The sequence below is a fragment of the Danio rerio genome, chromosome 1 (genome assembly GCF_052040795.2).
Source record: "Danio rerio strain M-AB ecotype USA chromosome 1, GRCz13ab, whole genome shotgun sequence".
Lineage (NCBI taxonomy): Eukaryota > Metazoa > Chordata > Actinopteri > Cypriniformes > Danionidae > Danio > Danio rerio.
In genome coordinates, this window is record NC_141021.1 from 59,058,081 (window position 1) to 59,072,545 (window position 14,465).

General features: G+C 36.4%; 2 protein-coding genes and 1 long non-coding RNA gene across 5 annotated transcripts in view; 1 reads left to right on the forward strand and 2 right to left on the reverse strand.

Annotated features, from left to right (window-relative positions):
• Positions 1-5,503, forward strand: part of c3a.3 (complement C3a, tandem duplicate 3) — a 45,926-nt gene extending 40,423 nt beyond the window's left edge. For all 3 annotated transcript variants that reach the window (NM_001037236.2, XM_087236176.1, XM_087236175.1), the window contains 5 exons: positions 728-817; positions 899-979; positions 2,864-2,947; positions 3,244-3,379; positions 5,176-5,503. In NM_001037236.2, the coding sequence (NP_001032313.2) occupies positions 728-817; positions 899-979; positions 2,864-2,947; positions 3,244-3,379; positions 5,176-5,317 (533 nt within the window). In that variant the 3' untranslated portion in view covers positions 5,318-5,503. The remainder of the gene's footprint in view (positions 1-727; positions 818-898; positions 980-2,863; positions 2,948-3,243; positions 3,380-5,175) is intronic.
• The window catches only part of zgc:65894, a 108,390-nt gene extending 97,700 nt beyond the window's left edge, over positions 1-10,690 (reverse strand). The window contains exon 1 of the mRNA XM_087235237.1: positions 10,594-10,690. The gene's annotated coding sequence lies outside the window, so the exon portion shown is untranslated. The remainder of the gene's footprint in view (positions 1-10,593) is intronic.
• A 74-nt stretch (positions 10,691-10,764) lies between these two features.
• Positions 10,765-11,715, reverse strand: LOC147837568 (uncharacterized). The gene is made up of 2 exons (XR_015477240.1): positions 11,407-11,715; positions 10,765-11,003 (listed from the first exon to the last, which is right to left on the reverse strand). It is a non-coding gene; the product is annotated as an uncharacterized LOC147837568 (long non-coding RNA).
• Between the last annotated feature and the right edge of the window lie 2,750 nt (positions 11,716-14,465).

Below are 14,465 nucleotides of genomic sequence, written 5' to 3' on the forward strand. Positions count from 1 at the left end.
TGCTCGGGACAGTAGGCAGAATCGTTACTGGCCCGATCGGGCCGGTGCTGCCTTGTCACTAAAGTTTAATTTAGCTGCGACTGTTTGTCAATGTTATGATTGTGTAATAGCCACATATACGCCTATATGAAGACAAATATGAGTAGGGCGAGATGTCAATCCTACCGGTAAATGTGTGTTTCATGTTGAATATGAAAGTAAAAGCGTGCTGAACTATCACCAAATGCTGATTATCCATTAGGAAAATTGACTGAAATTACCATCTGACAATTGTTCCATATTTTAATCTTATAATATGCTGTATTTCTGCACTGACACCTCGAAAAAAGATCAACATCTCGGTTCATATGTTATTTCTATCTACATTTAAGCCTATAATGCATAATTCTAGCCAACGTCCCCCACCCCCCAAATGTAATTACATCACAATTGTAGTTGTATTACATTCTCAGTTGTATTTAAAGAAAAGGTAAGCTGAAGGTATGTTTGGCTTTTGACATATTATTTAAAATATGTGGTTGCGAAATAGCTATCAACTTTTTTTGTTGGGGCCAGTGAAAATCTAAACCAGGAAATCTGAAGAAAAAAATACTCACCGTTGAACCCTGATGATCATATGGCATAAATTTCCTTTGCATATCATTAGTCATTTACAGTGTCATCTAACATACAGTGTGTGTGTGTGTGTGTGTGTGTGTGTGTGTGTGTGTGTTTAAATCTGATCCAGATGCCCGCTGTAAAAAGTACTACCACCCTGAAAGAGAAGATTCCGCCCTATACAGACTGTGTAAAGGAGACCTGTGTGTGTGTGCTGAAGGTATTACCAATGTAAACATTCAGTTATGATTTTATTCATGTTATTGAGAATAATAATAAACTCTGACTTCTCTGAACACAGAAAACTGCAGTTACCAAAAGAAAAACCATGTTGATGAATCTAAGCGCTTGATTAAAGCCTGTGAACCCCATCTGGATTACAGTAAACACATTCAGTTTCTACTGTTATTGGCTCATCATGACTGACTTTAAACTGTACATTATACTGGTTTTGTTCACTTCTGAAACTGTTTTTGACAGGACACTCTATAAACAAGAACATGTTGGTTTGTTTTCAAACCAAATCTCGGTCAGATGTGAAGAGACCCAACCATCGGGTTAATTTGGGGTTGTTCACTTAAATTCAACAAAAAAAGTTTGTTCATATTTGACCCAAATTTGATTTTAATCAACCAGTTTTTAAGGGTTATGATACTGTAAAAGTACATTAATGTAAAGTTTGTATTCATTCATTCACAGTTAATTTTGAGAAAACCTAATATTTCAACTTTACTTCAGTCTTTAACTATTAAAATATTGATTATTTTCTAAATGGTGTGAATGAACAACTGGACAAGTCATCCACAAATCAGCCCTAATGTTTCAGATGCTCAGTAAAAGTTGCGACTATTGTAGTGTTTGGCGATATACAAAATTTTCAGATCGCCATATCGCCACCATGTGAGATCGCCAATACTTGATTCTATCGCATGGGGGTGCGCAGTGTTATATATATTGGCATGTTTGTTAACTGTTTTCTGATAAGAGTTTCATTTTAGACATGGCTGCGGCGAGTCGGCAATAGGCTAGCCTATTGCTTTAGTATTAAATAGCCTATTTGACTTAAAACTTTTCACTGAGCTCAGTAAAATGTTCTTTGATAAGTGATTAATAGTCTGTTCAATAATTCTTTAATGCCAAAAGGAATGGTAAAACACAGACTGTAATTTAATTGAATGTAGGCTAGTTTAAATAAAGAAATAAAATAGATTTTAGACTATATAATAAATACAGGTCTAACATATTTTTAAATTAAATGAATAGGTTATTTTCTGAAAAATGCGCATGTCCGTGTTTATCATTCTATCGAATTAAACACAAATAAGACAAGTATGTATATTCGGTGTATTTGAAGAAGCAGTCCATGCATGCACTAAAAAAAACATGCTTCAGGCCCCCTTAAAACTTAAATAGGCTATTAGTAACGGATATAAAATATAACTTTTTTGTGAAAGCAAGAGAGAATCATGCAGGTGTGCTGTTTTAAAGGAGTCTTAAATGACCAATGACCACAACACATTTAATTACAGAACATTTGAGCTGGTCTCAGAGTTCTTTCATTTTCGTCTTCAGTTGTTTAATTTTTACAAATCAATATTTAACTTGTGTGTTAATTAAATCCAGTTTTGCTATTTAGTCTATTATTTCAATGCAACCAAGTTGCAAACTAATTTGCTATGAGATGTGGACGTGCAGCTCGGGCATTCAACTGCTGCTGCTGAGACAGAGAGAGAGAGAGCGCAAGAGAGCAAATAAAAATGACACATTTTTGTCCAAAAATGTCGGTCAAGTGATGGTAATCTGAGCCGCTGAAGTTGTCACATTATTTATAGTTAATTTATTGTTAATGATGATAATTTAAAATAATATTACTATTTATTTCATTTAATAATGCAATTAAAATATGTAATAGGTCTACATTAGTGCGAAACGAGCTAAATATCCTCTTTAAAATCATCATAGGTCTCTTTATCTTTGCCTATCGTAGATACACGATACTATCGTCTACCGGCACAACCATAGACTATTGTAGATCATGCACACACTGCAATGTTGATGCTGAATCGATATATTGTGCAGGCGTAATAATATGCACCCTTTAAATGTCATTTTTAAATCACATATTGTTCTACTTAAGATAGAAAGTCATTCAGGTATAGAACAAAAAGAGGCATTAAATGTGTTAACACTTGTGTAAAACAGTCAAACATAGTTGAGTTGTAAACCCATTCTCTTTATGCCATTAACATACGTGTATGTTTGACAGTTTATAAAGCGAAATTAGTGAAGATGGACCTGAAACAAGACTCCGATATCTATCACATGAAGGTGGAGAAGACGGTGAAAGAAGGTACGACCTCAATGTGTTTAAATGCCGATCACGAAATGCATTAGAAATGTGTCTGAATCCTGTTTCATCAGGTTACAGTGCATTCAGTTTTACACACAAACACACTTCACTGAACATGTATTATACACATGGACATCAGCTTGTTGGATGTACACTAAATACTGCATAACCGCATGTGTATACTGCTATACATAACTCCTTAACTTTTCAGATTTGAACTGTATAAATAGATAAATATAATTATTGTGAATCGAGCTATACAAATAAACTCCAATTGAACTTGTACTGTCCTGTAGGAACTGATACGGATGTTGAAGGGAAAGTGAAACAATTTTTGGCTCGTCCCAGTTGCCGAGTGAGTTTAGGACTGGTTGAAGGAAAGTCGTATCTCATCATGGGAAACTCTGTTGATCTGCCGACCCTTGGGGGAAGGTAGGTGTCCTGATTTACACACGATATACTTCAGGTTACAAATGTAACGATGAATTGTGAAGTGGTTAAAAATCAATTCAAATATGAGACCAGGGATGTACGATACTGGGAAAATACAATTGAGCATTATGACAACGATACTTCTTACGATATAACTAACTATTTTATAAGCTACTTTTTAAAAATCTTTTATTTATGTACTGATCATGCTAAAATAAAAAGGTAATAGATATTTGTTTTCCTGGGCTAATTAAATAAAGTGCAAACATTTAGACTTTAAGATACCCTGAATAAACTAAAATCTATAAAAATAAATTCAGATTCTGATTGGCTGTTGTAATTTTCCTCTCTCGTCTCGCGGCATTAGTGTTTATTTTCAACTCTAGGTTCAGTTTACATCACCTACTATAAGGCGGAGATAAAGATAGTAAAGGCGTGATCTGATTGGTCAGATTTGGATAACCTATGTAGAAGCCAAATTATTGGCTCATAAAATGAAATGTTATTTATTGAAGTTGTCTGCGATATGGATACTGTGATATTATGGCGGTAGCAATCATTTTTCTATATTTAATATTCAACAGCAGAACAGCACCTACAGGGGAAGTTGGTTTAAAGAATATAAGGCCCTGTTTACACTGCCAGTTAAATATGACCCAATTCTGATTTTTTGCTCATATGACAGATCGGATCTGTTCTATGACCGTGTAAACACGAAAAAAGCACATGCATACAGATATTCAGAGATCGGTCTCAGGCCTCCTTCATATGTGGAAATAAATCAGATATAGATCGGATATGTGACAATGCGACTGTCATGCAAACAGGCAGATCAGATTTATTGAGGCGTTCCGTTCTGTACATCATTAAACTTGCGACAATGTGGTGCTTCTTAGATGTGCCTGGAAAGCGTGAATGCATTGTGCACGTCACTCCCAATATGCACTCAAAAAAAGAAATAACGAACTTGCGCATACAAAACACACAACATGTGAACGACCCTTATTTATACCCTTAGCCACAGTTTATCCAGTGTGCATGCGTATTAGCCTCGGTGTACAAGCTCGAAACTAACGCACAGTTGGCATAACTTTAGGTTGCAGCATTTTGTGCAAAAATGTGGCGTTGAGAAGCCTTTATGATTAATTAACCATGACAAATTAAAGCGCAGTTAATAGTGAAATCAGTTAATCGTTGCATCCCTACAGTCAAGCTTAGGTTTTTTCTATAAAGGGTTTAATATATTGATGATGTGTTTTAAAGGGTTTTCAAAAAATCCTCCCTCCAAAAAAGCTATTTTTAAAGAATCATCCTATTTATACTCCTAGATGCATGTGTAAGGGCTCATTCACAGTGAACATGTCTTCTAAAAACGCAAGATGCGGCACTCAGAAATGGGTTTTAAACAGCGCAACGCACTGCGAAGTCCATATGATGCAATATTATGAACATGATGTAATAACGGCAGCAACGCACCAATTAGAATTAGAAAAACATTATGTTATGATAAGCATTTGAAGAGACATCATATAACTCAGAATATCTTGTTGTACCACCTCCGAACTCTTCTGATTGTTCACTGCTTTTGAAGCTGACAATGATGAGCTGCACTGCTTGTGAAAGTTAAAAGATCTTTTAACTTGACATGGCGTCTAAAAAAAAAATAATCAAAAATTCAAAAGACACGAAACATGAGCAAAACTTTCGCAGACATCTGACCAGCATGTTTACATTGTGAATGGCCCCTAAGTCAACCACTCATGAGTGTTTTGTCTTTACTTTCGTGTTGTTTCTAGTCTGCAGTACGTCATAGGAGAGCAGACCTGGATTGAATACTGGCCTACAAGTGATGAAAGTAAATCTGCTGAACACAGAGATCGCTACATCGGCATGACTGCAGTCGAGAATATGTTTACCACAGGAGGATGTTTGACATAACTGCATTACACCTGTTTGTATTTTACAACACCATCTTTCCTATTTCCAAATAAATTGTGTGTAATGTCGTTTGAGCCTAATTTCTTGTAATTAATTATTAAAATCAAGACTGTATCAAATGAAAATGATTGTTTTAGATTCCTGCCTAATAAATCATGGTGTTACATGTTGTAACCTACAAAACTATTCTGATTACTTCATTATTCAACATTTGTGTCATATTTCTTTGACTACACAGTATCTATACAGTCAGTTTAATCATCATAAGGGAGTATGAAGGTGAATTTCTGAACTGATCGAGTGTGATTTAACAGCTCTATATTATTACAGATAAATACATAACTGAAATAGAATGAATGAAAGAATCTGATTGTTTAATTAACAAGACAATCAAGGTTAATAAGAACAGTTTTTCCTTAACAACAAAGAGCGATCAACGAAATGAGTCAGTTTCCCACAACACATCAACAAATGATGTCAACATCCAAAGTAAATAGAAATGTACATATGGGGGAATTACCAACTTACTTCACATGTGACGTCACACAGGTTTAACCACACATACCGGTTGAAAAGAAAAAACGGTAGCAATAGCAAACATATGGTGTTGTGCGGTAGGATGCCAAATTCCAAAAATAGAAAACGTACATTTTACCGTACACCACACTGCTTTTGATGTCAACCCTAGACGTCTTTGGCTAACAGCCATCGGAAGAGCTGAATGGAGTGAGGACCTAATTAGAAATGCTGGACTCTGCAGTTCTCGTGTTATATCAGGAAAGTTCACGATATGGTGAATCATACACATTCCGTTGTTGATTGCGGCAATGATTTCAGCACAAACAGTTAAACATGGTGAATTAAACTTATGCAAATACTATATAATTAATATAACTTATCTCTAATACAACAACAAACTTTGTACCCCATCGGATGTCATTACCTCGCTGTAATTTTCTGTGACTTCGATGCATGCGCATCCTGAACGTTTAAAATTCGGTAATTCGTCACCAACATGTTTTTACCCAAACAGGTAGACACTATACAATTACCTGTACACAGCAGTCAGAAAATTATACATGCATCATTTTCCAACAGCCAACAGATAAAGCAAGTTATTTCAAGCTCAGGCAAGACAAAATATACGACCATTAGACTAAATGCAAGTAATGCAGTGTGTTCAAAAAGTTATGAATTGCTGTGAGATTGTGTTGGATTATCACTCGCTATTAAATTATTATTGTGCCAACACGAATCAATTAATTTAACTTAGCACATTTAAGTGAAGTGCACATAAAACGATCCGGTTTGAAACAAATTTTTGAAGCTGCGTCACGGCCATGACATAATAGCGTGTATTCCAGCATGTAGACTGGCCGTCTGAGCCAGAGTTTGCCTTATTACGTCTCAGAGTGTGCTGCATTAATGCATAAGTAAGGCTTGGTTCAAACCAATCAGCACGCTCTATTGTGCAATTAATATTCATTACTGTCACAGTGTTTAGATGACAGAGACGCCACGTTGTGTTGGCAAAACAAGCGTGAAGTGTTGCTTTTATAGTTTGCTGCAGTGAAGTTTTGTTTTCATTTTCTCTCTGTGAGCGCAGCTAGAGTCACGTGTGGATTAACAGTGAACGCGACGCTCGACAACAATAACTTACGTGTCTAAGGAGGATTATTGTTTACCTGAGAGCTGTTCTCATCTGCAAACGCTGAGATACGGATTCGTTTGTAGTCTCCTCTTAATAAAGATGCGGCTCTAGTTGCTGGTGATTGTCCTGTCTCTACAGATTTGGTAAGTGAGCGACCAGTGCTCTTTGTTTATTCAGTTTGTTCGTATCGAACTAAGTTAACCCTTGCACCGAGTGTAAACATGTTAGCACCACAACCAAACTTTAACCTTGTGTAGGATTTTCACTGCATTTTGTGACCGGAATAACACATGCGGCTTTCTGACGCTACCTTCCGTGTGCATCTAAGTTTCCGGGAAATGCTGAGGTTTTTTTTCTCTCATTGGCCGTGCGGTATCAAACATTGCATGAAAAATACACGCTTAGAGCAGTTCCTCAAATCAAATATCTCGTTTGTCGCGAGGGGCATGAATTAATTCCCTGAATGAAAGAGCCAAACTGCAGTTAAAGTCCACCATTTAATAATTTGGCAAATAATTCGACTACAGATGTCCATGTAAACACCGTCACTTTCTCCAGTGTGTGTGTGTTTTGACTCTGAAACTCAGCGGGTGCCCAAATAGACGCTCCCACACCAAACCCTTTTTAGTTCCTCCGACACTCCCCCCTAAACAGAGCTGGACACGCCCACTTTTCTGACATTTTCCAAAGTAGAGGTGTGAAAACACCCTGCTGAAACGAAGGGGTTTCATGGCCCTTTAAATCATGTTGTTTCAGCTTATTTAAATTAGGTAGTCTGAACAAGAGGCAGAAAAGATTGAGAGTATGAACCTTTCATGCACTGATGCCCTTCCAGCTGCAATCCAGTACTGGGAAATACCCATACACACTAGCCGCGTTTCCACTATCGCGCCTCAAGCCAGCGAGCCAAGGCCAGTCGCGTTTCCACTGTCACTTCTGGGGCCTAATCGGGGCTTTCTTGGGGACAGTGGCCGGCCTTTTACGGCCCGCCGAATACCTTGGGCCAAAGAGGGCCTGCCGGGGCTTCGGGGCGGAGTGAAAGAAGAGGCGGGCACAGTTTTCCAATCGCACACGAGTACATGTGCCAAACACATAAACAAGTAAATAAATAAGGGAAAGAAAGAAAACATCTGTCTTTTTGCATATGATCGCCCTTATGTTTCTCTTTTAAATGTAAAGCTGTTGCATAAAATAATAAAGTAGTTTTAATTTATAAGTGACTTTTCTTTGCTGCATCCTCCTTGATGTTTCAATAACGCATAATAAACTTTACTTTGTTGATGCCGCGAGCGGCTTTTTTCTTTTCTTTTCAATTGTTTTTATTTATTTTGGAGATAATACACTATATGAATACAAAAAAAAAAAAAAAAAACATTAAACTTTACAAATTTCGTGTCCACTTTTGTAGGCTCAAAACAATAGTGTCATATCTAGGTAAAATAGCCTAAGCTATATTGAAATAATTTAAAGAATTACAAATATCAGATATAATAAAATCACATTAAATAAATAAACCAATATAAAACTAACAAAAGCTAGCTATAACAATTAGGTACTATATCAAACTGTTTTAAAGCCATATTAAACTTTCATTTTTCAAAAGCCTCTCTGAAAAAAAAGATTTAAGGAATAAAAAACAAACATCGGAGAATTTTTCAAATATTATTGATAAAGTATTTGGATACAATGATATTAATCAAATCATGCAAACAGCATTTTCGGGGTGAGTAAAAGCAGAAATAGACAACCTTTTTGTCTTCCAGCTGCGCAGCACTTTACAGACGCATCGGGGAAAACTGCAAGTTCAAAATTTGTTCTGTGTCCTGAAACAAGTGTGTATGTTTTTATATGACGTGGTAAAATTAAAAAAGGAAATTTTAAATTTATAAAGAGCTTTATTAGTGCATAGATGCTGAGCGCAACGTAATATAGGCTATATTTTTTTACGTGCTGCTCTTATGTGCTGAAACACTGAACACTTTCCTTTACTTAATAAGCAACATCTTTAAATAAAGGGGAATCCCCTATAAAGTGTCATAAAGCTTATAGGGGAAAGTTCATGTTTCAGTTCTCTCCAGAGCATTTGGGATGAATGTTGGACAGCGAGGATGTTATAAAATACATTTTATATAGAGTTATTAACGGAGAGTTTTATATATGTGGTGTTATATTATGGAGGTGTGCGCTCCCTGCGCTGGGTCCCTCCGTTATTGGCAAGACCACTGGATTTCAATGTCAACAGTCGGTCGGCGAGTAAATGAATATGATGAATGAGAACACACAGGCATGTGCGTATAGACATACATTGTACTGCTGCACAGTAACGTGTCATTTGTTTGTTTTGGTTGTCCTAATTTTAATAGTTTCGTGATGATGTGGTGTGCTTTATCTGCCTGATTCCCGCTGAAGTGACATTCGATTCAGGGGATGTTCTGGGGCGGGGTTTGCGTGACGCGCTGCGAGCTACTAGCCCGACAGTGGAAACGCGACATGATTTCGGCCTCACTGCTCAACTTCCCGGGCGATTGGCCCGGCCTGGCCCGATAAAAGCCCTGGCTCACACTGGCCCAATAGTGGAAATGCAGCTAATTGGTAAATTTGGTTTTCTATTCACACATTCAGACTTTCCCCTTAATAATATATTTTCAGAAAACTATTGTTTGCAAATTCTAATTAGGTAACTTATGTTAGCAGCCAATGACTACCAAAGTAACTTACAGTCAATTAAATAAAGCTAATATTGCTTTAAAGCAGAGATGCCCAAAGTTGGCCCATGGTAATCTTTGATTTGGCCCGCCATCCCATCTGAGAAAGGAGAGGGAGAACTATAAGGGATGTTTTAGATATAGTCGATGTTTTATTGTTAAAAGCTGAAACTGAAATTAAATGTTTCAATTAAATGGTGTAAATTGATCTGATTTTGCACAATGTCACCCACCAATGCAGAGAATTTGGTGAGCAAATCAAGTCAAAGGCAAATTCTGCTGGACCTGTGTATTCAGCATTGAACTCCACCGTGTTATAAATGTGACTGTTTATGTTTTTTATTGCTCCAAGTTATAATTTAAAAAGTTATACTGTATTAGGTCACACAATTTGTAGTAATGTTTTCAATTTATATTTAAATATTGTGAAATAAATAAGGAAATGACCCTTGGCAACTTTAACGTAAAATTGTTTGGTATATTTATCTTCGGCCCACGGCTCTCAATGACATTTGATTTTTGGCCCTTCATACGAAAAAGCCCATCCTTGCTTTTAAGTCATAAATACAGTATATGCCATTTCAGAACGAGTATTCTAAGTAGATTGGTAAACAATATAGTGTGTCACAAGTTGTCAATAAATGAATGTGTGAATATAAAACCAACTTTACCTTAATACAATGAAGCATGAAAATCAGGGAACATCAATATAAGTAAAAAAAATAAATAAATAAAATAAAAAGCTACATAAACAACTGGTTGTGCACGATAGGTAATATTTGACAAAAATAACATGGCGTCAGTTAAAGCGCGAAAACATTTGAACTTGTGTAACGTCAATCTCGGCCTTCAAACTGTTAATAAGTTGATAACATTTATTATTTTACTGCACAGCGGCAGCACAAATATCTTGGCCTTACCTTCTAATTCTCCACATGCCAGTTTATCGACATTCGGCATATTTAATCCGTAATGAACGTTCACAATCACCAAATCACTCGCCGTTTCCACTCACTCAACTGCCACCTGTAACTGTTTTCATTTGAATATTCAAACTTCAGCCCGCGTAATCACGTCACTCACACACGACCTGGTTTTTAACATTTGTTTTTATTTTTTTCCCGTCCCAAATCAAATTCAACAACATGTTAAAACGTAAAACGTTGAAAAAGTTTAGAAATTAAATAAATGTTATTTGAAGGTACGTCAATTAAATCTCCAATTCAGTTACACTGCCATCTGTAGGGGTGTTGCGGCTACTTCATCATCTGTGAGATCCACTTCTTGATGTCAGGTGATGTTTGGCACTTCCAACAGTCAGATTGTTTCACTAAATATTTAAAAGAAAATGCATTTAACATATATATATATATATATATATATATATATATATATATATATATATATATATATATATATATATATATATATATATATATGTGTGTGTGTGTGCGTGTGTGTGTGTGTGTGTGTGTATGTTTAATATATCTTATTATATTACACATATATTTAAATAAACATACTTATTTAACAAGCTTTAGATATTTTTAGACATTTTATCTCGATAATATTTATTTCTAAACATTTTTGAAAACCTCCAAAATAAAAATAGTAATCCTATCCTAATCCTGTTTCGATTTGTTAATAAAAGTAGGCTGAATTTTCATAATTTGTCACGAATTTATGTACTGGAGGCAATAAGAAAATTTATATTTATATAAGTAGCTACTCACCTGTCTGGACAGCACTCTATACACAGCCCCACAGTATCACAGCATCCAAGACAGCAGTCTGTAAATATTAAACACATCTGTCCTTCATCTGGGGTGTGGCTCTGGCTGCGGCGATGACACGGACATGCGCATCCATTACTGCAGCTGCCCTTACAATCATTCTCACATCCGTCTTTACTGTTCTCACAACCCATAACGTCATCAACAACATCAGTTTAATGGAGTTGGTCTGGTAATGTTCTTGAATCTTGTATAAGTGTTTCTTGACTCGTCATGCACGAGCAGATTGGAGGTTGTTACTAGGGATACAGCTGCGGCCGGAAGTTAACGAGAATTATTTGTTAAATTACCCAATACTCTATTTTATTAACGTCTACTCCTATCTCAACCCTAAACCCATTCATCGCAGCAGTGTAAAAACAGTTTATACCGAGTATCATTCATATTATTTATTAAATTACCCAATTAAATTACATTGTTATAACTTCTATTTTCTACCCCAACCCTTACTACAACACTCACAGTATTTTAAAAATATTAACTGTTGTTGTTAAAGCCTCACAAAAAAAATGCTATATTAACGTGAGTATCCACAGCTGTATCCCTTCTAGACTTTACTCAGGACAGTGCTGGGAGCGAGTCGATTTCAAAAAGAATCGATTCCGAGGCGTCGAGAATCAAGAGTCGATTCTAAAGTTCAGGATTGATTTCATAAGCGGAATTGTCTCCTTTTTTGGTTTTAAACCAGAATTAAATTATTATTTTAGCTTTCTCTTGCTAATGTTGATCACAACTGACTTGATATTTATGAACAGATACATATATTCGTGAGAAGATTCGTTTGTTTCAATGAATTGGTTCAAATAATCATATCAGCGACTGATTCACATAAACAGTTGTTTATGGTATTTGTTCCAATAACCAAATAATAGACAATATAAACGTATAATGCTGATTTTTACCTACCTTTCCTCAGTTATTGAAGCTAAAGTGCTTCGGCCATTATACTGTTTGCACATAAGCCAATTGCACTAGACACTTTTTGCATAATAAGCACCATTTTAAGAACCACTAAAGGTTGTTTACATCTGCTTTCAATACTCCACTATCAGTATTGTATATTGTTTACATTTATAGATATTTATATATTTACATTTCATAATTATACTTGTGTCACTTCTGTGTATATATGTTTATTTATGTGTATGACTTCACTGCTGACGGCAAAGTAAGAATTTCATTGTACAGGGAAACGTGTTTCCTTACTGCACACATGACAATAAACACATTTAAGTTAAAGTGTTTACGTTTTAAACTTTTATTTTACAGGCTACCTAATTTACATGATGAACATGGTTAAACTGAATAATTAAACAAATAAAGCGTTTGAACTGCATTTGAATACATAAAAAGTGAACAGTCGCATGGTATTAAGTGTTTAACTCATTTAATTCCAGTGTAGTTGCTCAATGAAGCCAAAAGGAGGCAGAAGTGTCCTGTAGAGATCAGCGTAAACTCTAGACGGGAGACAGCCGCCGACACTCACATCACAGCATTATTTTTTAACACTGTACAACAAAATTTTAGTTTTTGACAAAAACTAAAAATTTTTACATTACTTGGAGTTAGTTTAAGTGTATTAGTTGTTCTGAATAGGTGAACGGAATGTAATGGGTAATTTACAATAATAGATAATACTTGGTAAAATGTTTTGCAGTGCTGTAATGGTTAAAGGTGGGGTATGGAGTAGTAGCATTAATAAAATATTCATTCATTCATTCATTTTCGGCTCAGTCCCTTTATTAATCCGGGGTCGCCACAGCGGAATGAACTTACAACTTATCCATGTTTTTACACAGCAGATGCCCTTCCAGCCGCAACTCATCTCTGGGAAACAGACACTCATTCACACACACACACTCATACACTACGGACAATTTAGCCAACCTAATTCAACAATACCGCATGTCTTCGGACTGTGGGGGAAACCGGAGCATCCGAAAGAAACCTACACGAACGCAGGGAGAACATGCAAACTCCACACAGAAACACCAACTGAACTGACCCAGCCTAGGCTTGAACCAACGACCTTCTTGCTGTGAGGTGACAGCAGTACCTACTGCGTCACTGCATCGCCTAATAAAATACTCCTAACGCATAACTTAATAAACGGGGCAGCATGGTGGCTCAGTGGTTAGCACTGTGGCCTCACAGCAAGAAGGTCGCTAGTTCCATCCCTGACTTGGTCAGCTGGCATTTCTGATGTTCTCCTTGTGTTGCCGTGGGTTTCCTCCGGGTGCTCCGGCTCCCCCACAAGTCCAAACACATGCGCTATAGGTGAACTGGAGGAACTAACTTGGTTGTAGTGTACGAGTGTGTGTGTGTGAATAAGTGAGTATGGGTGTTTGCAGCTGGAAGGGTATCCACTGCATTAATTATATGCTAAAATAGTTGGCGGTTCATTCCGCTGTGGTGACCCCTGATAAATAAGGGACTAAGCTGAAGGAAAAAGCATAAATGATTACAGTAAAATGACATTTCCCTTGGTTTACTTTAGTTTCACACACTTGTTTCTTGTGAACATGAAATCGCGTTAAACATCATTGAGGTGAAACAGCTGCTCAGTAAATCATCTCCAGCCTAATGAAAGCCACAGTATTACCTGCATATCCTGGTGTGGGTTTATCTCCCCCTGTCATTATCATAATTGCAGGTGTTAAAAATCCACATCTTCAGTTCAAACAGAAGTCAAGCAGTTTAGAGGAAAAGAGAAGAACGTGAACACTCATTACAGTCACTGCGGGATTTATCTTGACAGAACTTTCATTTTTGCATAAACATTACACACACACATACACACACACACACACACACACACACACACACACACAAGTATTTAATGATTGTCTGGAAACAAATTAATATCATACACACAAAAAAAATAATCAAAGATGATTCTCAAAATTTGATTTCCGTAAAATTTAAGGTGGCTGCAAATAATATCAGAATCAGATCAGAATCCGTTTTATTGCGAAGTGTGCTTCTCACACACAAGGAGT